The 26817-nt window shown below is 33.8% G+C and overlaps 3 protein-coding genes and 2 long non-coding RNA genes across 5 annotated transcripts; 2 read left to right on the top strand and 3 right to left on the bottom strand.

Annotated features, from left to right (window-relative positions):
* The first annotated feature begins 472 nt into the window (after window positions 1-472).
* LOC126704710 (uncharacterized) lies at window positions 473-2789 on the top strand. Its single transcript, XM_050403734.1, has 3 exons — window positions 473-823; window positions 944-1293; window positions 1385-2789. Exons 1-3 carry the CDS (start codon window positions 473-475, stop codon window positions 2787-2789), a joined length of 2106 nt encoding a protein of 701 aa, XP_050259691.1.
* Window positions 2790-4117: 1328 nt separating this feature from the next.
* On the top strand, window positions 4118-4912 carry LOC126706682 (uncharacterized). Its single transcript, XR_007648686.1, has 2 exons — window positions 4118-4389; window positions 4535-4912. It is a non-coding gene; the product is annotated as an uncharacterized LOC126706682 (long non-coding RNA).
* Window positions 4913-5063: 151 nt separating this feature from the next.
* Window positions 5064-6311, bottom strand: LOC126706684 (uncharacterized). Its single transcript, XR_007648687.1, has 2 exons — window positions 6019-6311; window positions 5064-5916 (listed from the first exon to the last, which is right to left on the bottom strand). It is a non-coding gene; the product is annotated as an uncharacterized LOC126706684 (long non-coding RNA).
* A 7142-nt stretch (window positions 6312-13453) lies between these two features.
* On the bottom strand, window positions 13454-15479 carry LOC126706480 (uncharacterized). Its single transcript, XM_050405973.1, has 2 exons — window positions 15095-15479; window positions 13454-13820 (listed from the first exon to the last, which is right to left on the bottom strand). Exons 1-2 carry the CDS (start codon window positions 15336-15338, stop codon window positions 13681-13683), a joined length of 384 nt encoding a protein of 127 aa, XP_050261930.1. The 5' UTR covers window positions 15339-15479; the 3' UTR covers window positions 13454-13680.
* Window positions 15480-18259: 2780 nt separating this feature from the next.
* LOC126706665 (peptidyl-prolyl cis-trans isomerase FKBP13, chloroplastic) lies at window positions 18260-20185 on the bottom strand. Its single transcript, XM_050406200.1, has 5 exons — window positions 19767-20185; window positions 19325-19417; window positions 18815-18875; window positions 18650-18718; window positions 18260-18535 (listed from the first exon to the last, which is right to left on the bottom strand). Exons 1-5 carry the CDS (start codon window positions 20127-20129, stop codon window positions 18471-18473), a joined length of 651 nt encoding a protein of 216 aa, XP_050262157.1. The 5' UTR covers window positions 20130-20185; the 3' UTR covers window positions 18260-18470.
* Between the last annotated feature and the right edge of the window lie 6632 nt (window positions 20186-26817).

Genomic DNA, 26817 nt, shown 5'->3' with positions numbered 1-26817 from the left:
TGTACGCGTATTTTACATGTAACATACGCATAATTACCAACTAGGATTAAAACATTATAATTAATGACAAATAAATTAAAGCAATATAGTTTATTGTTATGCTAAACAACAATAATTAAAGCTATATAATTAAATTAACCAATACATTATAAAAGACAAATTAATTAAATTATTTTTGTTTTTTTTAGGGGTTATTATTAATTAAAGTTGTATTAAAAATGGGTTGACTGTTTAAATTATAGTGAAAATTTTGTTTTTTCCTTGAGTATGAATAACATTCATATAACTAAGCAAAAATTTCTAATTAAAATTTTATTTTTTAAAATTCTTTTCAGGTTAATTGAGTCATATTCTTAAAGCTAAAAGAATTATGAGCAAATGAAAAACAATTGATGCATTCTTTAAGAAAAAAGATGTTAGCAATTCAGAAATTAGGACACCTGTGGCTGTAGAAACAAGTGCTAATACTTCGATGCCTGATGAACACCCCTCCAAATGTCCAAAACTTCAATCTGAAGAGATAAATCGTGATCCAGGAACATGTAAACAAATATGTGAATTTCCTATCAACAAACAAGATGAAATCCGACGAGCTTATCTCATAATAGGTCCATACCAACCTAAAGATATAGTCTATCCATACAATGATGATACTCATTGTCATCGATTTCAACCTTCATGGTTTGTTTCACATAAGGATTGGTTGGAATACTCACCTTCAATGGATGCATTATATTGTCTACCTTGCTATCTTTTTAAGAAACCAATAGGTCATCCCGGATCAGATGTATTCATTTCAATAGGTTTTAATAATTGGAAAAAGGTGAAAGAAGGAATTAATTGTCCTTTAATTCGTCATGAAGGGAAAGAACCAAACTCTCCACATAAAATTGTTGTGAAATGTTGTGAGGATTTACAGAATTATTCATGACATATTGACAAGCTAATTGAGAAACAAACGTCAAAAGAATTAGAGAATAATCGGTTGCGACTCAAAACCTCAATAGAGTGTGCTCGATGGCTAGCATTCCAAGCTTGTGCTTTTAGAGGTCATGATGAAAGCCTTGATTCAAAAAATAGAGGCAATTTTATTGAATTGATAAAACTCACATCAACTTTCAATGACAAAGTAGCTAGTGTTGTCTTGGAAAATGCTCTTGGAAATGCCAAATATACATCACCCACAATTCAAAAGGAGATTTTTCATATTCTTGCTAATAATGTGCGAAATGCTATTCGTGAAGAAATTGGAGATGCAAAATTCTGCATTCTTGTTGATGAAGCTTGGGATGAGTGGAAGAGAGAGCAAATGGCCATCATTTTGAGATTTGTTGATAAAGAAGGTTTTATTAAAGAGTGTTTTTTTTCATGTTGTGCATGTTAGAGACACTATTGCATTGACTTTAAAGAATGAGATATGTGCTGTCCTTTCTTGTTATAACCTCCACATTGAAAATATTCGAGGTCAAGGATATGATGGGGCTAGTAACATGCATGGTGAATGGAATGGATTACAAGCTCTTTTTCTTAAAGATTGCCCATATGCTTATTATGTACATTGTATGGCTCATAGGTTGCAATTAGCTCTAGTTATAGCATCTAGAGAAGTAAAAGATGTTCATCAATTCTTTGATCATTTGGTTAATATTATCAATATTGTTGTTGGTTCTAGTAAGCGTAATGATGAATTGCAACATGCTCAAGCAGAACAAGTTGAGAATATGATTGCTTCTAATGAAATTAAGACTGGAAGAGGTGCAAACCAGATTGGTACTTTGCAACGAGCTGGAGATACTAGGTGGGGATCTCATTTTCAATCTATTTGTAGTTTGATTAAAATGTTTGATGCTATTTGCAAAGTCATCAACACTATTTCTGAGGAAGGGGCTAATTATAAACAACACGGTGATGTCGAGGGAGCTTATCAGGTATTAACATCATTTGAATTTATTTTAATCTTGCATTTGATGAAAGAGGTAATGGGAATTACTAATGTTCTTTGTCAAGCTTTGCAACAACAATCTCAAGACCTTTTAAATGCCATGCATATAGTTTCAACTACAAAATCACTTATTCAAAAGTTGAGAGATGATGGATGGGAGCCTTTACTTGCTAGTGTTATATCATTTTGTGAGCAACATGAAATTGATATTCCTGATATGAATGCTCGTTACACTAAAGGTCGAGGTAGATATCGTCGTCAAGATGACAATTTAACAATGGAACATCATTTTAGAATTGGCATATTTACAGTTGCAATAGACTTTCAATTGCAAGAATTGAAAAGTAGATTTTGTGCGCTAACAACAGAATTTGTCATTCTTAGTTCAGCTTTAAATCCCAACGATGCTTTTAGATTATCCAAAATTGTTGATATATGCAATTTGGTTAAGAAATATTATCCTCAAGATTTCACTGAACATGAACAAGAACTTTTGGAGTCTCAATTGCGACATTATGAGCTTGATGTGATAAAACATCCAGATTTTCAGAATATGAGTACAATTTCCGAGCTATGTAGGGGACTAAAAATTTCAGGAAAGTCTAAAATATATTTTTTGATTGACAGACTTATTCGTCTTGTGTTGACCCTTCCAGTTTCTACAACAACTACAGAACGAGCTTTCTCAGCTATGAAGTTGTTAAAAACAAGACTTCGCAATAGAATGGAGGATGAGCTTTTGGCAGATAATATGATAGTTTATATAGAGAAGGAAATTGCAGGGAAATTCACTATAGAGATGATAATGGATGAATTTTATTCCATGAAAAATCGTCGTCAGGCATGATTTGATTCGGTTGATGACCCGATCTGACCCGAATAATGAGAGATTTACTGAGGCTTAGTCCATGGAGTGGAGGCTTGGGCCGACAAAAAATTTTTGGCCCGTTTTGTAACCCATTGTGAATCCTGTGCGCAGGATATAAAAGCCGTTTTTTTGGTGATTAGGGTTTTGTCTTGTTGTTGTTTTTGAGAAAGAAAAACACTGTAGCCGCACATTGTAATTTTCTTTGATAATAGTGAAATCCCTGCAACTCTGTGGACGTAGACAAATTGCTGAACCACGTAAATACTGTCTTGTGCGTGTGATTGTTTTACTTTTGGCGTTTTGTTTTTTTTGTTTCTCACAGGTTTGAAATTTCGGTTGAATTCCCAACATGTTCAAGTATATAATAATATATGAAAGTTGATAATTTTGTATCCAATAGACTTAAGAATTATATTTGGTATATCTCTGTTACAACCCGGCCCCCCCAAGTATGTATTCCTGGCTACGCCCCCTGTATGAACATGTATATATGGCACATTACTTTTTTGACATTTTCTATTTGAATTTGTGTAAATGTTTACAACCCTTGCCTCTTTCTCTGTTCATATTCTTGTGCTTTCTATATTGTTGCAAATGTTACACGTTTGGCAAAGGAATTACTATTAGTGCTTCTGTTGAGAAAGTTTCAAAGATAAGGTGTTATGTGAAAATAGGATCAATGGTGGTAAATGATAATAGTATCTGATAGAGAAATCTCTATTAAAGAAAGAGCTACTAGCGAAGTTGAAAGTATATCCTATGAGAGTTTTAAATCACGGCAGCAAACATGCAATTTCCACATAAAGAAAATGCATTTTTACAAACAGTTAATCCAAATGAATACTTAGTTCAGTCAAGTGATATAAGCAACTCATGGTACTAAAATAAGGACAAATTAATAATTTATAGTCAAACTGCTATAACTCTTATTAAAAAAATTTACATAATTACATATTTTGAAAATGTAATAATTGGATTGCATGTTATTTATATCTTAATATGCATGTTAAATTTTATACTAATAGGATGTTATTTATTATTCAACATAATATGCATGTTCACCCTTAAAAAAATAAAAAAATAAAAAATAAAAAACATAATATGCATGTGAAAATGGGATGTTGATGTGGCATTTTTATTATTATTTTATTAGCCACATTAATATTTATTGTGCAAACAATGTATCTATTTGCCACGTAGGATATTTCTGTTAAGTAAGTAACGGTGGGGACTAAAATGGAATTCTTTTTTCATTCAAGGACTAAAAACGATAAAATAAAAAAATAAGGTCCAAAATGGGAATAATGTCAAAATGTAATGACAAAAATAGTATTTCTGCCATATTTAAATTCATCTTCTTTCGCTTCTCCTTTTTATTACTTCTGTACTTCCCCTTTTCTTCTTTCTTCACACTATCATCATCTTGTTTTTCTAAGAAAGATGAGTTCTTCACTTGTTTTGAGTTCTTCACTTTGTCTTCCTTTGATTTCTCCTCATCGGTCTCCAATTTGTAGTGGAATCAAATTGGGCTGGGCCTATCCTCGCATTGCCCTCCGATGCAACTCGTTTTCTTCATCTGGTAACTAATTTCTTTGTTCTCTATCTATATTTTTTCATTTTTAAAAAAATTCTTTGTTCTGTGTGATGATTTATTGATTTAAATATACCTTAATGAATTTAGACCTTTGATTTTTATTTGAATTTTTTTTTAAATGAAAAAATAGAGATAGAGAACAAAGAAATTGGTTGTCAGACGAAGAAAACGAGCTGCATCAAAGGGCAATGCAAGGACAGGCCCAACCCAATTTGATTCCACCACAAACTGGAGACCGATGAGGAGAAATCAAAGGAAGACAAAGTGAAGAACTCAGAACAAGTGAAGAACTCATCTTTCTCAGAAAAACAAAATGGTGATAGTGTGAAGGAAGAAGAAAAGGGAAAGTACAGAAGTGATAAAAAGGAGAAGCGAAAGAAGATGAATTTAAATATGAAAGAAATACTATTTTTGTACTTACATTTTGACATTATTTCCGATTTGATTCCTATTTTTTTATTTTATTGTTTTTAGTCCCTGAATAAAAAAGCGTCTTATTTTGGTCTCATCGTTACTCACTTAACATAAATATTTACGTGACAAACAGATACACTGTTCATATAATAAATACTAACGTGTCTAATAAAATAATAATAAAAATGTCACATCAATATCCCATTTTAAAAACATAAATTAATTTATCAATTTTAACAAAATAATAAAAGAATTAAAATCCAAAATACATGAATTTAGATCCACATTCATCTTCAACAAGAACACTAAAGAACACAAACCTAAATTTAAACACAAGAACACATGCCCAGATTTTTTAGCATTTTCTTACCCTTTCTTGTCAACCAAATATAAAAACACAAACACAAACTGATTTTCAGAAAGAACACAAACACAAAAACAAACCCGGCAACAGATCTTTCCTGTCAACCAAACACAAACCTAAACATCAACAAGAATACAAACACAAACCCAGCAATTCATCTTTAGCAAACCCAGAAAACCCAAATGCAAACACAGCAACCAAACACAAGCCCAAATCTGATCCCACCCACCCATCCTACCTTGCGAGAGCTTTCAATCTCTGATCACTGGCTGAAGAAGAAGAAAAGCACTTTCTGTTGTTGGAGATTCAAAACCGTGGGCTTCAAGTGACATAACCTGTTGGCGCATTTTTTATTTTTTAACTTTTTCCTTATACGTTGTGGAATATACAAATTTCGGTTCCGCTTTTTTCTTTTTATAAATAGCTAATTTTAGTTTTATGTGCACTAAATTCTGAACAGCCTTTGAGTTTATTAGCAAGCATAGCATCAAGCAAAATCTCCTCACACCGAATCCTGGCACCTTCAAAGGGATGACGCTGCAAGAGAGAAGCCAGGGCTAGATATTATATATATCACCATTCCTACAATAGGGTTATTGATTCTGTCGTGGTGTGACAAAGGGAATCAAAGCAATCAGTTAGCCCAAAAACAAAGAGGACGAAAAAAACGAAGCATTTGCTAAAAGTTAGTTCTGGGCTCTGTTCACAACCACCAATAACAACCCACAATTAAACTGATCTCCAGTACCCACCAGAAAAACAAACAAAAAAAATCTATCAATCATCAAATCTCAAAACCCAAAAATTCCAAAACCAAACTAGAAAATTCAATCTACCGCCAAACTGATTCTCTTAACCAGCAACAACCTTCTTCTCCCATGTGTTGGTGATGATTATTCTGGTGTTCAAGTTGATTTTTGTTATTTCAATTTCAAATGGGTCAGAGAAGCATTGCACAAAGCGAAGAATTGCCGTGTGTTGTTAATCAGTGCTGTGTGAAACTGTGAGAGCATGGGGACAATGTCATTGTCCTGACGTGGTTACTGGCTTAATTGTAAAAAAGTTGCAAGCCAAAAAAACATAATTAAAAATAAAGAAAAGAACCGAAAAAACCCAAGTAGAAAGTGTGGAATTTTGCAAGATGCGTGTTTCCTAGGTTCACGTACTAGATAGAGATAAAGACAGATGTCTATTCTGTTTTGCTTTTGGCATTGGCTTTGGCAGGTAGCCATACTTGTACGCACATACAATGTGCATGAGTTTTTGGACCGTAGTTAATCATTCTCAGCGGTCATTATTTACTCATTTTTAACCCATAGTTATTTTGTCATATTGCTTAGGTGAATAATAATTGGTTCAGAACCAATCAAATAAGTTAAAATAAGGGTAAAATCTTATGTTTTTCACCAAATGGATGAATTTTAATTTTCATTATATAATATAATGTTATATTTATTGCATTATAACAACTAAGAATTCTTTCTTAGTACTTTAAATACTTAACCTTCTTCTTCCATGTGTTGGTGTAGTTCAGGTTTCTAGTGGATGATACACCAATTAGAGTGCATCCAAACATGGAAAACAAAGGATTCCCATTCCCTAAGGACCAGGCCATGGGTGTGTACAACTCAATTTGGAACGCAGATGACTGGGCCACACAAGGGGGTAGGGTCAAGACGGACTGGTCCCATGCTCCCTTCATTCATTGCCACCTACACGGGTTTTGAAATTGATGCTTGTGAGGTCCCAGTGTCGGTGGCTACAAACGAAAGTGCCAAGAATTGTAGCAGCAGTGGGGTAAAGTGGTATTGGTGTGATGAGCCCACATTGGCCGAGCTTAATTAATGTGCACCAGAGCCACCAGCTGAAGTGGGTTAGGGCCAAACACATTGTCTATGACTATTGCACTGACACGGCTAGGTTTCTAGTCGTTCCTCTAGAATGTGTGCACCATCGCCATTAAGTCTATATTTGACCCGTGAATCATTGGAAACATTGTAAAAAAAAATGGATGGGTTGTTGAGGTATCAAATCAAAGGTTAAAAGTATATTTATTGGGTATAGGTACGTTGTAAAAATGGATGGAATAAGATGGGTGGGTGATTATATGTAATCAAATGTCATAAAGCATGTGCTTCATGTTTGTTACAGAATTTTGTTCTTGAATTTTCTGGTTGTATGGTTGTACGATACTTCAAAGTTTTAATGTGATTTTAAATTTTCTGTTGTATCATTTGACCTAACCTAATAATTTGCTGCTACTAGTATTGTTGGGTTACCAAGCCAAATTTTTTTTGACCCTTGTACAATAATCTTATGGTACCGTACATAGTAGGGTGGTAGCATAATATATATATATATATATATATATGGTATTCTTTTTTATTATTTTTTTTTTTGGGATCCTTTTTCACTTAACCGGTGCTTGTTAGCAAATCCCATATATACTCAGGGAGTTGGCCCAACAATCAGGGGACCCAGGGGGATGAGGACGAAAATCATCATTATGGAATGTAAACAGTGATGGAAAAATGAAAAAAAAAAGTCGTGCATCCCAAAGCAATGAAGATAATGAAGTTTATAGGTAGAGAGTGGTCCTAAAAGCTTTTATTGGGGGAGGACTAGAGGACCGCTTTTGTGAGGTAATTTCTCAGTATAAATTGTCCCAACAATGCAATTTTCTGTCTCCCCACGTTACGCGTGTACTGCCTTTGTTTATATTATTGCCTGAGCTCTCAAGGCTTTGGAATCATTTGAGTATGACATTTGATAATCAATACTTTCTGAGTTTGGTTCTACTATGCTTTTTAAAAAAATGGGTTTAAAAAAGTGCAGCATGGAATTAAGTTTTTTTATAAAAGATGTGTATTTGGTAAAAGTTGTTAAAAAGTATTTTTTGAAAAAATTGAGTGTTTAACTAACACTTAAAATGATAGTTTGAAAAGTAAATTATAAAAAATGACAATATCTATATAAAGAGAATTCTTTATTTTAATTATCTCTCTTAATGTAAGTTATAGACACAATATTTTCACAAAATTTTTACAATAAAATCTATATGACAAGTTGTTAATAGTAGGTAAAAAAATTGTCACTAGTAGGTCTAGATTAGAACTAATAACAACTTACTATGTAAACTTTATTATGAAAATATTATGTCAATAGTATTTTTTTTCCTAAAGAAAAATAGTAATATTTTAAAAAGTTTAGAGATATAAGACAATGTCACAATATTTTCACATTACTAATTTAAAATTAATCTTTATAAAATAAAATTTTATTAACAATTATCTTTTAAATGAGTTGTTTTAGGATTATACATGTACCCACAAATTTTTCTCCACTACATGCTCTATAATATCACAGTTGTAAAAAAAAAGTTGTGAAATAATCTGTGTTCCTACTCTCTGTATTTTCTTCCACTTAACTTTACCCAAACCCAAAAACCATTTTTTTTTTCACTCGTTCACTTGGTCCTCATCTTCTTACCTTCCTTTTCTTTTACTTTCCTCCACACAAAGCCCCACACACACACAAGTCTGAGCTCTCTCTCTACTCCATATGTTCCATTTATCAAAAACTCTACCCAATTCAAAAGGTTTTTTTCAGATTTGATATGTAAGATGTAAATAAATAAAAAAAAAAAATAGAGAAGAAAAGAGGAAGAAGCAGCACAGAAAAAGAAGAAGAAGAAGAAGAAGAGATGCCGCAGCACAGCAGCATAGAGAAGCAGAGAAAAAAAAAAAACTATAGTCAATTTAGGAAAAAGAGAAACCCACCCATGATAATATTTTTGTTTTGAGAAAATGCGTTAGTGTGTTTTGCAACTGCAACTCAAAGTTGCAGTGCCAAAACGTGAAAATCCTTTGAGCTGAAAAATTTTGGACTAAAAATTTTACCAAACATACGTTTTGAGTTTTGGACTAAAAAACGCGCGTTTCGCCCCCTTAAAAGTCGACCCAAACGGGCATTTATCTCTATCTTGGTCTCATATCTCTTAAGGTAAACAGATTAATGTTGACTGGACGTGACCTGCTCCACGTAAATCTACTATGCGATTTCCAAAAGCCTAAAGTCTATTATTTTACTACGATTTAATGCTTCGAGAATGCTAGAACATGCAACTGATGTTCCACCTATCATAAACAAATTCCAATAAAAAAAAAAAAAAAAAAACAAATTCCAACAGACCATGTTGAATATTGAAAAAAGCTTGGTCTTTCACGTCCTCCAAAGGATACTTTTTTGAATGTAGAATGCTTTGAAAGGTCAGTCAACTTTCTATAGGTCTCAGATTTGGAAAATAACTAGATCATGACTCTAATAGTAAATAGAGCAAGGTCCAATTCAGATCCATAAAATCTGTCTCATGACTCATGAGTCAACAACACGAAGGTGTACTTTTTGTTGGTATGAATGCTAAATTTAACCACTTTTCATACGTAAATTAGTATACTAGAAAATAACATATTGTATGTGGGTTTCAGTTAGTTTAATTTGTAAAATTTTCACTTATATCAAAAATTTATTGGTATTTTGATTTAATAATAAAAAAGTTATCTATTGCCAAAAATAGATGCCATAAGTTGAAACCCTTTAGAAAAAATAATCATATTACCAAATCTAAAAATTAAAAATAAAAATAAAAAAAGAAATTGCCATGCCAGTCTTCATGCCCAAAAGTCATTCTCAATAGAAAGTCACTCAAATTCAGAGTTCAATTAGGCCAAACCCAACCGGTCACTTTGTCAATTTCTTAACCACACCAATAATCTTGAACATTGGTGTCTCTTGGAATTTTTTTTAGGGGTTGTTAAAAAAATTAAATTAAATAATTAAAAAAAAACTTAAATATATCGAGTTATTGACAAAAAAAAAATAAAAATAAAAATAAAAACAAACAAACACGCTAATACATGAAGCTTTACAATTTCCTTTTATGAGTTTTTATATTTTGAAATAGTTATTTGATAGTTCGTTATTTGTTATCATTATTTATTGTTAATATGAGTAGGTTGTGACTATTTTGTTTTGTTATTTTTGTATAATATTTAAATTTTTATGCAGTTGTCATTAACTATTTATCATTGTTTTTATAAAATGTTTTCAACTGAATGACAAAACTCAACTCATTGACACTATATTAATTATTGACCCACACAACTATACTTATATATAAATTAATAATACACTAACTTTACTCTTTTTTCTTTTCTTGAATTACTAACTTTATAATAAAAATTTATTATAACATGATAACAATACACACACATGTAACAAATCCTCTATATTTCATAATTATTAAATTATGTAAAGTTATATTATATTTATGCTATACATGCACACATTCATGCACATCACAACTCACACAAATAATAATAATAACAACACACAATTAGTAATTAGACACATACTCATACACATATAATATAAATTTATAATAAAGAGAGAGGCACTCACAACTAACATACATTCACTATTTACTCTTATAGTCAAAGATACCAAGATAATCAAATAAATAAGGGAGATGAGATCTGAGAATAAGATCAGAGATTAGATCAAAGAGAGAAAACGAGAGTGATCTATGATCTGTGTTGTTGTTTAGTTTTGAAATAAGTTGATATGCATTGTTTGTTTGGTTTTGGACTGGGTTGACATGTGAATGTGATCAATGGTGTTTCCTTTCAAATGACAACTACCTCCTCTTGCGAGGGCATTGCAAAATACTTTTTAAGTATAAATTAGACTAATAAAAAATATAATTTTTATTTTTTAGGGAAGTTCAAATAAGAAGATAATGTACAGCTGCCTTAATCTTGTAACTACACTAAATTATAAACAAAATTGGCCTTCCATGTCTCAGCTCTTTGTTTTTTTTTTCCTAAATTTTTTTTTTTTCCATCTCTTTTAGAAAATCCAAGTCCAACCATGGTTTTTTTTTTAAAATAAAATGGATAGACCAGATGGTTTGACGGGGTTACACATGGGAACTGAATCCTCGGTCAATCTTTTTGCTCTTTGCCCATTAGCCAAAGCTATCTGGTTCAACAGCCAATGGGTATTGAGAATGGAATGACTGGGTCTTTTGTCTACCGCAGATCTCATTCAATTCTTGTTCTCTCCTCCTTTCAAGGATAATCTCTCTCTAGATCTAAAAGTAGATTTTCTGCTCTTTGGTGCAATCCTCTGTGATAAGGTTTGAAAGTAAAGAACTCAAGTTTGGTTTAAACATCATTCTGAGTTTAGATGAATAGTTCCCAAAATGCTAAGGCAGATTGCAGACCATATAAAATCTCGGAGTTTTGCTGATTTCTCTGGTGCTTCAGTTGCTGCAACCCAAGTTTGGTTCCCCCCAATAAGGTCATATGTTAAAATTGGGAAAAATGTCCATACACCTCCTGAACTTTAAAGTAGTGGCCATTACATCCCCTGAACCTTTATTTTGACCGATTTACTCGTTAAACGTCACACATGTGCCAAATTAATACCTTAGTTAGTCTTATGTTAAATTTTTTAACAGAATATGCATGTGAAACACACGTATCTGAAATCTGAGAAGAGAAACGTTCTAAGTGAGAAGTCAGAACCACTGTGGCATCCCCTTCCTCTCCCTCTGTGTCAGAAGTTTTGTCCCGCCGTCCATGGTCCTGTCACACTGTTCAACTGCATATCCATCTCTTGTTTGATAGCCACCATGTTACTGATATCTGCATTCCAAATATTTTCCAAGATGCATCAATTTTGAGACCCTATTATCCTACAACCAAGTCTGATTTACAAGGCTGGAATGTCTTCACTGATGCTTGACCCTTCGAGTATTGTGTGGATGAATTACTTGGGAGATGTAATCAACAACCAGGACAAAATCCAATAACCCCAATAGCCAAGTCCCCCACAATCTTTACCAACCCAACAAAGAAAACTAACCAAAACCCACCAATCAAATTCCAAATCCCAACAACACACACCAAATTCATCAATATATATATATATATATATATATATATGTATATATTGTAAAAAGAGTTACATATAAATTCCTTTAATCAAAAACTAAATTGAAAAAAAAAAATTGTTTTATTTAAGGTTCTTGGAGATCAAAATCTGGGAGCTTCAGAGGCGTAATTCCCCTTGTCCAAATCCATTATAACCTTCGAAAAATTGAAACTAACTGGTTTTAGAAATTTGAAACTTTTTTTTTTTTTTTGGGGTGTGTGGTGAGGATCCATATATGCGGTTGAACAGCACGACGATACCACAGACAGCAAGATGGACTTCCAGTGACGGAGGGAGGGATGTCGCAGTGGTTTTGACCGATTATCTCTCTCACTCAAAACGTCTCTCTCTTCTTCCACTGAGTTCAGAGTTCAGATTTGGTATTTTAAATATCACGTGTCTCATGTGCATATTCTGTTAGAATTTTAACAGCAAACTAATGGAAGTAGTGATTTTGCACATGTGAAGTTTAAAGAGAAAATTGGCCAAAATAAAAGATCAAGGGGTGTAATGACTACTGCTCTAAAGTTCAAGGGGTGTAAGGACATTTTTCCAATTAAAATTAACATTTATGCAGCAGTTGGCCTGAGCTTCTCGGCCATAGCTATGGTGGCTAGAGATTGAAGAGGGGAGTTGGTATTTTGCTTGCTCACAAAAGGTGAACACCAACCTCCCTCTCTAGGTCGGAGCTGAAGGAATTAAATAAGCCCTATATCTGGAAACAACCTGGAGACTGATATAATTACTATTGAGACTAATGATTTGTCAAGATGCTCTACTTGATTCCAGCGGACCCCCTTGGAGAATAAGATCCATCTTGTATGATATGCAGATTTGTCTACTCACACTCTAGCTAAATGGTCTTTTAATTGTGAAGTTTCTGGTTTCTATAAAGTCTTTATTCATCACACACACACACAAAAACCAACTTGGCAAGGATCTATAACCGATCCCAACATTTTGGGACTAAGAGTTACTGTTTAACTTTGTCCAGGGAAGGCTACTGTAGGATTTCTTTTCTTTTTTTTTTTTTTGGGGGGGGGGGGGGGGGGGGTGGGGGGGGGGTTGGGTTTGGGGGTGTGTGCAGGGCAGTGTGTTTAAAACAATAAACATCCACTTGCATAATCAGGAGAAGAAAGAGCTGGGACTTTCCTAACTACTTATTCGTTTTTGCTTTTACTCCAAACACTACTCAGTTAAAGCAGTCACTTGAATAAAGTTAAAGATGTCATTCAAATCCAAACCAAATTTTACATAGCAGTGATAGAACTAAAGTTTTCTGCATGTGTGTGGCAAAATTCATCCATGCATGCTAATAATTTCTATTAAAAGAAGAGAACAGGTTACATTCATGTCCAGTAACAACTTTCAAAACTGAATCCTAGGAAAAATAGAATCAGAATACAAAAAACACCTATATTAAAAGTACCACAATTCTCCTCTAACCACAATGGGTTACTATTACAGTAAGAAAAATATCATTACCAATATCTGTTATGAAATCAAATGTGACTCTTCCTCCTGATGCCCTTACCACGACGCTTGCTTTTGCCCACCTTGAATTTCCTTTTGGATTTCTTTCCTATTCCACCAACAGGCTTTAAGGAACCCACGCTTTGATTTCCATCAGCCATCTCCATATCTGCAAAATGATGGAAGACAAAATCAAGATCATCAAACTTGAAAGTGTTAACATGCAATGGAAATGATGATGTTCACATTTCAAAGTCACTCTTAGTCAATTAGCAGATAGAGAAAAATCATGAAGCATATATGCAAATTGGTATAATTTTCTGTTCAATATTGTTTCTTATATTACTCAAAACAAATAATTCAACTCAACTGAGTTTTCAAAGCTTTGTTACACTCAGTTGGAGTGCTGTTCTTATGCTTTGCTCTCAAGAAAGTGAATAAGGAGAGAGCTCAAGCTCTCACCAATGGGCCTAAAGACATACTTTTGAATCCAAATATGTTGGGTTTGATAAGATCCCCAATAAGCTAGCTGGTAAGAAATATTAATTTCACCCGTAACAAGTGACTAAATAGCTTTTACAGAATGAACTTAGTACACATTCAGTAGCATGATTCATTTAGAGAGAAGCTATATTCTTTTTTTGCTTTGCTCTCCTGCATGCAAGATATCATCCAACCATTGCTTATGAAACTAAAATGAAGCCTGGAAATAACTAATAACCATAGAGCATGAATAATTATGTTGATGTGTAGGTGGGTGATTAGCTCTTCATCAAAAAGCAAAACAAGCTATACAGAAAATCATCAAATAGCACCTAATTTTGTTTAACTAAAAGCCACCACAAAAGGAATGTCACTAAGCAAAAAGTATACATGTCAATCACAGAATTCGAGAAAATGTCAGTAATTAGAAACATAACTAAATAAGGGAATAGTGAACATGATCACTACCATACAGTATTAAACATGATTCCTCGAATTTAAAATTAGGCATGGCTACAATCAGTAGAGAGTAACTCATGGGACCTAAATATGCATATATAGATCAATTACGACCCATAAAAAAAAATATATATATATATATCAGAAACTAGAAAAACAACAAAGAAAGTTCACAAATTCTGCAAAATCAGCAAATGGGTATTGCTCAAATAGCCTTCAATCAAAATTAGTATGAAGAAATAAAGCAGAGACAGAAAAAGAAAGAGATGGGTAGTCAGAATTTAGTATTAAAACAATAAATTCACAAAAAAAAAAAAAAAAAACAACAGGGTATTGATCAAATAGCTGTAAATCGAAAAGGGTACGAAGTAATCAACCAAAAAAAGAGTTAAACAAATTGAATTCACATAAACATCAACTGGGTATTGATCAAATAGCAGAAAATAAAAAAGGGTACAAAGAAAATCAACCAAAGGAAACAGAAAGAGAAAGAAAGCGCACCCATAGCGTTAACAGAGGAGGTTGTAATATTAGTGGTGACCAAGTCCATAGCTGCGGTGGTGGTGGTGGTGGTGGTGGTGGTGGTGGAGGTAGAAGAGGCCCGTGCTGGAAGCTTAGGGGCAGAGAGAGCGGCTTCTTGAGCAGCAAGCTTAGCAGCGTCTTTGTTATCATAAAAAGGCTCTACCATATCTCTACGAATTGCACGAAGCCTCTTCACCCTCTTTGATCTCATTGACTTAGCCATTTTTTTTTTCTTCTTCTTCTTCACAAACGGCTCTTGCTGTTTTGGTTTTCTTTCTCTTTGTAAAGGCTTTTGGGGAGGCCTTAGGGTTTTGGTAGTTTTTGAAATAGAGTGGAGAAGGGTTCGTTTGGTTGTCTTCGTATTTGGTTTTCTCACCTTGGATTAGGATTTTCCTGCTCCAGTTTAGACCTAACCAAACAGTATATAAATATCCTCTTTGGGTCTTCTTCTTTTGGACTTTTTTATGATTTTTTTTTTTTTTTTTTTTTTTTTTTTTTTTGGAGAAACGACTTTTTTATGATGTGAGGACAAGTGCCAAAATTTTTCCAAATCAATTTTAAGTGATCCAAAATTTTCAAATTATTGGAACCGAATATTTTAGTGCCAATGTGTACATGTTTAGAAAATTTTATGATTTTTATATTTCTATATATAAATACTCCTTATATATTAAGAGTTTGTTCGAAATCTGTTTATTTTGTTGAAATTGAAAATTTTTTGCTGAAAATACTGTAGATAAAGGTAAATGTTAGTTGAAATAATATAGTGAGACCCATAAATAATACTAAAAAGTGCAGTAGGACCTATGAATAGTAGTAAAAATAAGCTAAATAGTAAAATAAATTGACAAAAAATAAGCTAACCAAACAAACACTAAATAGAAGAAATACATAATTTATGCCAACTTATTATCAATTATATATCATTTATAACATGAAAATTTCAACCCAAAAAAAAAAAAAATCATTTCGCATACCTATCATGGAATTTTTCTCAAAAGAAAATGAAAAATCTATTTTTTTTTTTTGAAATAATCCAATTATGATTGAATTGTACATGACTTCTGTCTAATTAGGGAGAAAAATTGATCACAATGCCCAAAATTGTTTTAAAAAATATTACAACTCAACCCAAATTCCATTTTGGGTCGAATATGGTTATCACTAAATGGCCCAAACAGCTTGATAAGAATTGGTATACAAATTTTAAAAACCTGGGGTTGTTGTGTACCAGCATATGCTCAAAGTAGGGGTGTACGTGGTGTAGTGCGGTGCAATTTTGAGTTATTTTTAGCACCACATTTTACTGTGCAGTTTAGTCATAATCATAACTGCATCGCATCTCATTTTGGTGGTCACATGTGCAGTGCAATACGGTGCAGTTTAAAATTTAGACAAAATCATAATCGTACTGCACCTTATTTTTGCAATCACATATGTGGTTTGGTGTATAAGATGCAGTTTGAAGCCGATATATTTTCAAAATTTGGGCTTTTTCTTCTTAGCCCAAAACTTGCTAAGGTTGTTAAACTTTTTTTTTTTTTTGGAAAACTAGGATTATTAAACTATTAATAATATATTTAATATTAAAAAAATATATATTAATATATAGTGAGAGTGTGGTGTAGTGCGGTTTGTGCAATTTTCTTAATATAAAACCGCAAAATGCACTACACCATGTGGTGCGGTGCAGTGTGGTTATGCCATTTTGCGGTTTTTACGGTTTGGTGAACACCCCTTTGCACAAGTATTGTAAATCTGCATTTAAATCTGTGTTTGGAATTAGATCATTTAACTTTTTGCTGATTTTTTTTTTTTTTTTTTTGGGTTAAAAGTAAGTATACATTAACTTTGAAAAATTAAGAAAACTTTGAGATTTTAAAATACTATACATAAAAGCTAAAAACTGGCCAAATAAGCTAGACACAAATAAATACTAATAAATATCAATGGGTACAAAAGAAACTTAAAATATGGAGCAATCGCTTGCAATTCATTACAAGATGATTTAGATATTCAGTCATGTGTTTTATTCACACTAGTCACAGACACGAGCAATGAGAGGAAATTTTTAACGATTTATTATTTTGTTAATTGAAAAATAAAAATAGTAGATGAGAATTATAAGTATTGGTCTCAAGACCCTTTTTAAAATGATGTGATTATTTTCTAACAAAGTATTGTTTATGTAATATATTAGATTTTCAAAATTAAGTTATCTATATTTGTTATTTAAAATATGGTTTAAATTTTGTAATTAAAAAAAAGGAATTAACCTAATGCATTTGACATTTAATTGTATAGGCAAATTTTTTTGTAAATAATGTAATGTGTGGTTGTAATTTGTTTCTAGTGCTCCTTACAAATGATTCACCATCTTCGATTTGGACTGAACAGACCAAATTAGACCGAATTATAACTAAGTGGACTGGAAGTAGACCAAATAAAACAAATTGGACCGAATGAATTGAACTAATCGAAATGGACCGACTTGACTGAATGGACCGAAGTAGATCAAAATGGACTGAAATGTTACACTGATGGAGCTCAATAGGAGCTTAGAAACAATTTACGTAATGCTTTGACTGTTAGATATTATATACATAGATAATCGTTTTAGTCATTTAAAAAAAATTGTATCATAATTAAATATATATATATATATATATATATATATGTAACATGATTAAAAGCACGTGTAATCCTTTGAAGAAATTTTCTCGAAGATGGTTTCTTTCCAAGTTAAATTTGGAGAAATCATTAATTGTTATTTGACATTGGGGAGAATGTTTGGTTAAACATTACAAGAAGTCCATAGAAAAATTTTGAACATTTTTCTACAACATGACATATGATGATGCTTATTTTTATTATTATTTATTGGTGGGGTGGATAGGGGAAGGAAATGTAACGATATCCTCCAATCCAGAGTTGGTAGAAAAGAGGCTATGGCTTTAATTTAAAAAATTTCCTTAAACTAAGCAAAATGGAAAATTAATAAACGGGTCAGCTTTTTATGAATAATTAGGGCAACAATTTATTGGATTTTGTGAGTAATTAGAATTTTAATATCTTTGATATGAAGGTTTGAGTAATTAGAAATTTGACATGCAAGTTAGTTGGATGGGATCAGCAATCTCAGCATTCTGGTCTAATTCACTTTTGCAATGTATTCAACGTCATATTGCCAAAATAATGATGTAAAATCTAATAATATTGTGTCTCTAAATGACAAATGTGCAGAGAAACATGAATACTATTCGAAGAAACTAATATCATTTCCTTCTTCTTAACGTCAAAATTCATATTGAAAAACTGATTGATTTAGGCTTCCTGGCTCTTTGGCTACAACTTCTCATGCCTTGCCAACGAACTCTACATCAAACAGGAGAACTGAATCTGGAGGAATAATACAAGAACCTGCATTATAGAATATAAATTTATAAGCTTAAGACACTTGCACTATCAAATATAATAATTAATAATCTGATTAACCTACTTGTATATATAATTTAGCTGTAAAAGATTGCTAACCTCCTTTACACCCGGCACCTCTCACGCCATATCCGAGTTCTGGAGGAAGCTTTAGTATGCGTTTTCCACCTAATTAAGTAGGACATAATTTAATTTTAAGAAGAAAATTACAGATATATTACAAGGCAAAAAAATAGAATTTTCTTGGATTCTTTTACATTGTACCTGCAAGCATGGGAGGGATTCCATCACCTCCTAGAATGCCTTGGTCCCAGCCCTTGATGACCTATGAGATCCATGAAGATAAATCTTTTTAAGTATGAAATTTAGAATCATAAACCAGCAAAAAATGGATGGTTCTGCCCTATTACAAGGCAATTAGAATTGTGCAAAGTGAGGACATGGAAACTGATTTTGTTTCCCCAATATTTTATTTCTAATCTAAAACATAATTTGCTTTCTTTGACCTTATGACGATGGTAATTTACGCATCTGCACCATTTTTTTTTTCCAATATATTGATTGATTAAGTGATGAAAATTGTTTAACAAGCCAAAATTGAACAGAGGTCACTTCTCAGCCTGTAGGAAAATCTCAAACTAGCTAGTAAGGTGTCAGCCTAAATTCATAAGCGTCTAAAAAAGAATCATAAATTCATAATTGTCATTGAATCTTGCCCCGTGCTAGCATATGATCACTACTAGTTTATTAAGCAAACACATACATTATACATACCTCGCCAACACCTATGCGAAATGTAAGAGGCTTCCCTCGATTGTAGCTGCTATCAAAAACCTTCCCATTTTCCAATTTCCCGACATAATGTGCCTGTTCATCAGTTCATTCACTGAATTACAGCACTTTTCATGTATAGTAAGCATATATACATATTCCATAAGTCCAGTGTTTAAGCAGTTGAACAACAGCCAGTTCATAACTTCATATAACAACTATGAGACAGGTATATATGCAGATTATTCCTACTGATTCTACTTTATACAAACATTTTTTTCACATTTCTGAGGCCAATAGACCAGGTACACACTGCAAAGAAGAGAGAATATGGGCTCTATATCCAGTATAAATTAGCTTGACAGACTTCCTTAGAATACAATTACTTTGACATCTTCGTAATGTACTGACTTAAACAGAATAGAAAGAGAAAACTATATGTCACCTTAATCAACTGTCCCTTGGCAGCCTCAGGGCCAGTTCCTACAACTTTATCACAGAAGGCAAGGCCGGAGGGAGCTACCGTTAGTTCACATGGAGCTGCTTCAGCTGCTACACTCTCTTCTGGTTGCAAGAGAACATCAAGAAAGCCAAAACAGAAGCTGAAACCAAGTGCTTCTCTTCTGCTGAGTAGAGTAATTGGGTTCACATTTTTTTGTACAATAGGCAAAGAGCTTTTCCGTGGGGACTGGCTTGAGAATCTGATATTTGATGCTTCTTTTGAATCAGAATTTTTTATTAGTCGTTTATTGGGTATTCTAAATTTTCTGGGATTCACAGTCCCAATTGAAGATGTCAGTGAGCTCATCTCTAGTCCTCCACCAACCAGTACTTTGAAAGAGATAAATTGGATAGGATTCTGCAAGAATAAATAAAAAGTGGGACTGAGATAAAATGCAATGAACTACTAAGGGCCTAAAATTATGACCCAGAGAAGCCCAGCATTGCTCAAACTTAAAGCCCAATGTGTCAATGAATAGATTTGTTATTTTACACAATTGAGTGGCCCATGGTTTTTTTTTTTTTTTTTTTTAATTAAAGAAAAAGTGGCCCATGGAAATATATCTTTAAAAAAGGGAAGAAAAGATAATTGTGATTACGAACATGGCGTGGGATCAATGCCAAAGCTACATAGCGTGGCTTTTTTATTTTTTATTTTTCTACCTTGAGATGTGTCACATTAATAAGGATAGATCTTTTAGGGATTGAGATCAGGTGCAATACAGATATTGCACCTAATGCAATTGTTATGAATGGCCAAGAGGGAGGGAGTTTAATTGCAATGCAATTGTCAATTGCAATTGCACTGAATTTCAATCCATCTTGTAGCAAACTAACAGCGTAAATAGACATTTGCAGAGGTTCTTGTTTGAGCACTATAATGTCTCAGTGATGTTGAGATGAATTAGAATCTGATACGATAAAGAAGTTGATGTCTTAGGAATTTCTATGCTGTGAGCTAAGAGTCATCTAGTTAACCCCCACATAGTAGTGAGAAAGGTTAGTTGATTTTGAGTGTTGGTCTATCTTAGTTTATGCAGGTCATAACTCAACTAATATCTTCATGTGTTTCTAACGAAGACATCCAAATTTAAATTCTCCCATTCCTAATTATCAATTTATCAACAAAAAAAAAAAAAAGGTTTTATGGGGGGTATTCTCTTAAATTAGTTTGTGATAGCTTGATAGATCTCTTTTATGGTGGATTATTTATGCACATTATACCTTTTTCTCTCAAACTATTTTATTTTTTTTACAGGTGGTCATCTGAGTATGCTCTTTGTTGGGATGAAAAATAGACTCCGGATTAATTAACCAATCACCCAAATTAATTAATTAGATTAATTATGCAAAGTTCAAATTAAGTTTGCGAAAGGTACAATCACGTCGCCAAAACTTTGAATTGAATAATTATATTTGATTTTTCCCTTGTGGATGTCATTATATGATTATACTTTTGGAGATTTTTCTGCTTTGATTACATATTGAGGTTGACATAATAAATATTAATCAGTTTAGTCAAGTGCCCGGATTCATGTAGCTGGGTCTGGGTCGTGACAGTTGACTTACCACCTTGGTTCATAGTATCTGCTGCATCCAACCATATGAAAGGGTAGGCTAAAAAGTTATTTACATTTTACTTCAACCTGTCAACATTATTTACAAATTGCCAACGGTACTGGACAAATTTATATTCCCATTTCATTCAGTGACATCCTTAATATGACAAAAATTGAAACCACAGAAAGCAACTGGTTAACCTTATTACAATTGCAAAAATATGACACAAAGTTATATGGTAGTTTCTCTAAAAACAAGTGGTGTGGGGACATATTTATGTTTTGGTAAAAGAAAAGAGGAACGAAATCTCAACTTGGTATCTCAAATTCAAATAAATTCCCTCAAAATAAATTCAAAAAATCAAGCTCATATACTATTCTCTAAATCAGAATAGTCAAGAAACTTAAAAAAAAATAATAATAAATTAATAAAAAAGAAACTGAAACACTTAACTACAATGGTTGCAAAACACAAAGATATGGAAGGAGCGTGTGCACTTGTAGTATGGTTGTGAAACTTAATTAGATTGAAAATCATTATGATCAGATGATAAAATCAAAAATGAGCTTTGGAACATAAATTCTTTAGCAAGTTTGCAAACATCACTTATATTGATGAGCTCTGGAATATAATTGATGGCAGTGAGGCCGTGAAGTGGTGAAACAATAGCATTCTCAGTCCAATCAAGCTTTTCTATTTGTTCTTGTTTAGCCTACCTATACCCAAACTGTCCCAAAGTGAGTATTTGTAACTTCTCTAATTGCAGAAGAAAAACCAAAGGAGGTTAGAGAGAGAGAAACATGAAATTCCAAGAGAAATCACAAAACAAAGAAAAAAATTTACACAAAGTTGAATTTTGAGAAAAATAAATAAAAGACAGAAACATACCTTAGCTATTTGTCTCACCAACTCTCTGCGTGCGCTGAGATTTATTTCTCCCCGGAAAAAAAGTGAGTTTTGGGAAAGAATGTCAAGATTCATATAGAAGTAACAACATTGAGCATTCTATGACAAAAAAACATAAGTAATTTATAACGAACTTTCTACTACTAATTTAGAAAAAAATATAAAAATTTAAGTCCCTTCTTTTCTGTATATAAGGTAATGGTTGGTCACAAATATATTGTTGGTGCATAAGTACATTATTTTTTCATTAAAAAAAAAAGTACATTATTCTGTCTCTCTCTCTCTCTCTTTCTGAGAGTAATGATAGACATGCTCTTTGTTATGCTCTTCATGTTATTTTAGGTGCTCTTCATAGCAATTTATGAAACAGGCTTCCAAACGAAAAAGATTTTCATCTCTCTTAATCTTATTTAAGGCATGAAATCATGTACTTTGAAGTTTGAAGTGACTTCAACCACCTGGTGGTTAACTAACAACTTTTTCTCCTCCTTTCAGTAATCAAACAATGGAAAAGCACAAACTGCAAGTCCATGAGGATGTTTATATTCTTTGCTAACATCATGACACCTCTCAAATGCATATACAAGGTAATCAATAAATTTTATTTTGGCAATATGAAATTCAAGGGGATCATTAAGGGTAGCGCCATGGTCATTAGCATGTACATCAACAAGAGAGAGGATAACCCATATCATCATCGCCAACATAGATTTTTTCATAAATCTCCTAGCCATAAATTTTCCGGTCACAATAGAAATTTTTCTAACTTTTGAGTAATGACATAACAATAATTAAGGGCGATACCCTTAGACCTAAGATTTAATAGAATGATTACACACCATTGAAATAAATTCAATTTAATATATAAATTAATTTATTCTTTTAAAAAAATCCCTTTACAAGTATACCAAGTGACTTCAAGTATAATTAAGTAATTTCATTTCATAATCATCATAAGATATTGTTGAGGGCCATTTGTGAGAAAGAAAGCCCAATAACAAGGGCAACAAAGAATTGACAAAGTAGGTAGCAAAACCATTAGGCCCAAGCGGCAGGAATAATAGATCACAGGCCCAGGAAATAAACAAATGGGTCTTGAAGAGGCAAGTGAGCTCAAAGGAGTCCGGAAAGAAAGAAATAGCATCCCATGGGCAGTGTATGAGGTAGAAAAGCGAGAAAGGGCTGCCGCAGGCCCAAGGAAATGCAAACTAAGAAAGTAAGGGGTTTATGGCAGGCCCATAAACCCCAAGGATGAGAATAAGGTTACTAGGTTAGGGAAACCCAATGAAGTTAGTAAAAAGCCCATGAGAGTGTGGAATTAGCAAATGGGCCGAGGAAGCCCAAAGAAAGCAAATGGGCCGTGGATGCCCCAAGGAAAGCCCAAAGGGACATAGGAGCCCATAAGTAAAAGCAAAATAGTAGCCATGTCAAGCCGCTGAGAGAAGGAATAAACGGTTGGCCCAAAAGCGGCCCAGCAGGATTAAGTTATTACGATAGGAATAACAGTACAACATTGCAAGAAATAAAGAAAACCAAGGAGTGGGCCAAATAAATGTAAGGCCCATCATCAGACAAAGTCCAACTCTTGAATGGAGCGGGAAAACAAAGAAAAGCCCACATAAGAGGTCAAAAAACACGGACGGCGAGCCTCCAGACCACGGCAAATGCATGAGCAGCAGGCAGATTTTTGGACATATCTGAAAGGAAAGCACGCGCAAGGCCCAGGCACCACCAGCCTGTACCCAGCCAATATGGGACGTGGTGGGGTCGTGGGTCAGAGGTAAGAGATAAAGGGGGTATGGTTTGGTGGTGGGGAGAGGGGAAAAGACCTATTTTGCGGCTCCTGCCCAAACCCTTTTGGGAGGTACGTCCTGCTGGGATGACAGACCACCCAAAAGAGGCAAGGTTGAGGGGGAAACTGTTAGGTGCATGCCTTGAGGGAAAGAGAGAGAAAGCATTTACGTCGCCGTGACAGGTAAGAGTGCTACGGTGGACTAACAAAAGAAACAAACCTGCTTTTGTCTGGCAAGGGTGAGTGGCACACAGACAAACCCTTTGGTGGTCGGCAAGTACGCCCAGACTAGACAAAGGCGGTTAAGGGGCAAAGTGGTAAAATCTGGTCACGGCAGGCACTATAAAAGGACCCTTGCCGTGCCCTGAACAGGGGATCGAAAAACAGAGAGTACGGCGGAGTAAAAAAAAGAAAAAAAAAAGAATACAAAGAAAACAAGAGAAAGAAAAAAGATAAGAGAGAAAACAGAAGAAAAAAGAGGGATAATACAAGGGGCATGCACCGGTAGGTCGATTTCCCTCTCTCCCCCTTCAAATCCTACTCTCTTCCAAAACATAACAAGGATTCCTTTTGGGCATTAACCATTCAGGTCCGACTCCCTCAAAGCCATTAATCCCCACGATAGCATCTTTTCCTGGGAGATTATTTGCATTGAGAGAAGGCGTTCTCCCCTCTTTGGTTTTGCTTCTACAGACCAAACTTAAACTTGACTTTATGCCCATTCTTGATTAGTTCATATTACTTTATTTCTCCTTTACTTTCTTTGTAAATGACATTGTTACAACTGTAATTATATTTTATAAGTAGGGATTACTTCGCCATTTTCCATTAAATAGTCAGAGAACTTTGTTTTGTTATTATTATTAGCCTGCCGTAACTCATCTGAAATAGTTCTACTTGTCGTAAGCATACTCCTGGCAGACAAGGCATAATTTGAGCGCAAGCCGGTCCAAGTTGAGTTACAGTTGGACCGGTCTCAACTCCCTTACTCAGAAACATTCGGGCCCATTACCGCGGGAGGCAGCCCAGCACAACGCACAACACAAAAAAGGCCCCTACAGATATCTTTACAATTTTTATATAAACCTATAATTCTTCACAAATGTCAACTATACTTGTATGAGTGCAATTGACTTCAAAGAAAGACGTGAGGAGAATATTCCAAATGTCACAATACTATTCTTTCAAGAACGTGATAAACAAATAGTATGAGAGTGTGTCGAGTTGAATTCATCCTACTACTCATTCATGAAAATACATCATATATGGTAAGAACTATATGTGAAAATACTGGTAATAAAAAATTTATGTACAAGATATTTGATTGAATAAAAAAAATGGATTCTTCTTACATGTTATGAAGAGAAATTCTTGCATACTTGTTCTCCTTAAGTTTTGCACCAATTAAGAGTGACTTTCCTTTTGGCTTTACATATTCTTGTGGGGTTATACGTCTAGTCTAGAGATTGGGTTTTATCTATATTTGTAAGGTTAAATTTAATCAACCATTTTGTTGGCTTTATTCCATGCCAATTTGCTTGTAATTCAACATTTAGAAACCCTGTATTTAGGTGGGAATCATGTAAGGGTAGTGTGTGAGAGAGTGTGAAGAAAAGTTCAAGAGTGTGCACTCAAGTAGAGCCTCGTGATTGGATCTCGTGACTGGCTCGCGGTTGGTAAGTCGCCAAAGGAGGCATATGTGTGAAGCATGCAGAGGAGCTGAAAAGTCACGCCAGCTGGAGAACTACAGGACAAAACTTCCAGTTTGGCTAGGTAGTTAGCTCGTGACTCAAACTCGTAACTCAAGTCACGAGGCCAAGTTGCCAGACCGCTTTGTTTGTTACAAACCTGACTTTTCGCATTCCAAACACACACCAGTATAAATACCCCTTATACCCACATATTGTAGAGAGCTTCCAGAGAGAATTTTGAGAAAGAAACCCTAGAGAAAAACAAGATTGACTGATCCATAATCTTTACACTTTGATTCTCCAAATTCCTCTACTCTCACCCTCTCCATTGTTACATTTTTGAGAGGTACATTAGTCAAATCCTTATCTCACCATACCCATATCTGTGAGAAGGTTATTTGGTGCTTGGGAAACAATTAGGAAGGGACCAATTCATATTGGTTGATACTATGGGCTATAGTGGAATCTGGTAAGCTAGAGAAGAAAAAGGTTCGGCGTAACCTCATTGGAGTAAGAAGCTTGAAGGGCTTAAGTACGCTGGGTAGATTAGGCTTGGAGGGTCTTCTGCTGTTCATGTATCCCAACTTCATTCTCTAGTGGATTATTGACCGCTTAGAGGGCAGCGAAGAGGTTTTACGCTAAAAATTTCGATTTCCTCTTCGATAACACATCGCTGTGTTGTCTTTATGTTTGCATCTTTCTTTCCTTAATCTTTTCCATTTAATTTCTACTGTGGTTGTGATTTTATTTGGTTGTGATTGTTTTATCAATTATGTTTTAGCTTATTTTCATATTCAGCACATACATTGTTTGATAATAAGCTTGAATAGGCAATTTGTAATTTGGGGGTCTAAACGTTCAAGGTGTTTTACACATTAATTGAACATTCAATATTATTTGATAAATAATAATAATAAGTAAAAATAAAAAGGATCACAAGTGTGGTCACTGCCCCACACTACTTAAACCACTACTTTGTGTTATGGCGTGGTTGGATCATATAGGCACTAATGAGACTTTCTACTACTTGAACACATAACTCCTGA

The sequence above is a fragment of the Quercus robur genome, chromosome 11 (assembly GCF_932294415.1).
Source record: "Quercus robur chromosome 11, dhQueRobu3.1, whole genome shotgun sequence".
NCBI classification, from domain to species: domain Eukaryota; kingdom Viridiplantae; phylum Streptophyta; class Magnoliopsida; order Fagales; family Fagaceae; genus Quercus; species Quercus robur.
Note: the sequence above shows the minus strand (reverse complement) of the source record. Positions and strands in the feature narration are given on the sequence as shown.

Excerpts from the sequence above, each read along its gene's own strand:
- LOC126704710 (XM_050403734.1), top strand. The coding sequence starts at position 473 with ATGCCTGATGAACACCCCTCCAAATGTCCAAAACTTCAATCTGAAGAG. Across the intron at positions 824-943 it reads GTTTTAATAATTGGAAAAAG|CTAATTGAGAAACAAACGTC; the intron begins GTGAAAGAAGGA and ends CATATTGACAAG. Across the intron at positions 1,294-1,384 it reads GTTGATGAAGCTTGGGATGA|AGACACTATTGCATTGACTT; the intron begins GTGGAAGAGAGA and ends TGTGCATGTTAG.
- LOC126706480 (XM_050405973.1), bottom strand. The coding sequence starts at position 15,338 with ATGGCTAAGTCAATGAGATCAAAGAGGGTGAAGAGGCTTCGTGCAATT. Across the intron at positions 13,821-15,094 it reads CTCCTCTGTTAACGCTATGG|ATATGGAGATGGCTGATGGA; the intron begins GTGCGCTTTCTT and ends ATCATTTTGCAG.
- LOC126706665 (XM_050406200.1), bottom strand. The coding sequence starts at position 20,129 with ATGAGCTCACTGACATCTTCAATTGGGACTGTGAATCCCAGAAAATTT. Across the intron at positions 18,876-19,324 it reads TTCGCATAGGTGTTGGCGAG|GTCATCAAGGGCTGGGACCA; the intron begins GTATGTATAATG and ends TGGATCTCATAG. Across the intron at positions 18,536-18,649 it reads AGGTGCCGGGTGTAAAGGAG|GTTCTTGTATTATTCCTCCA; the intron begins GTTAGCAATCTT and ends TCTATAATGCAG.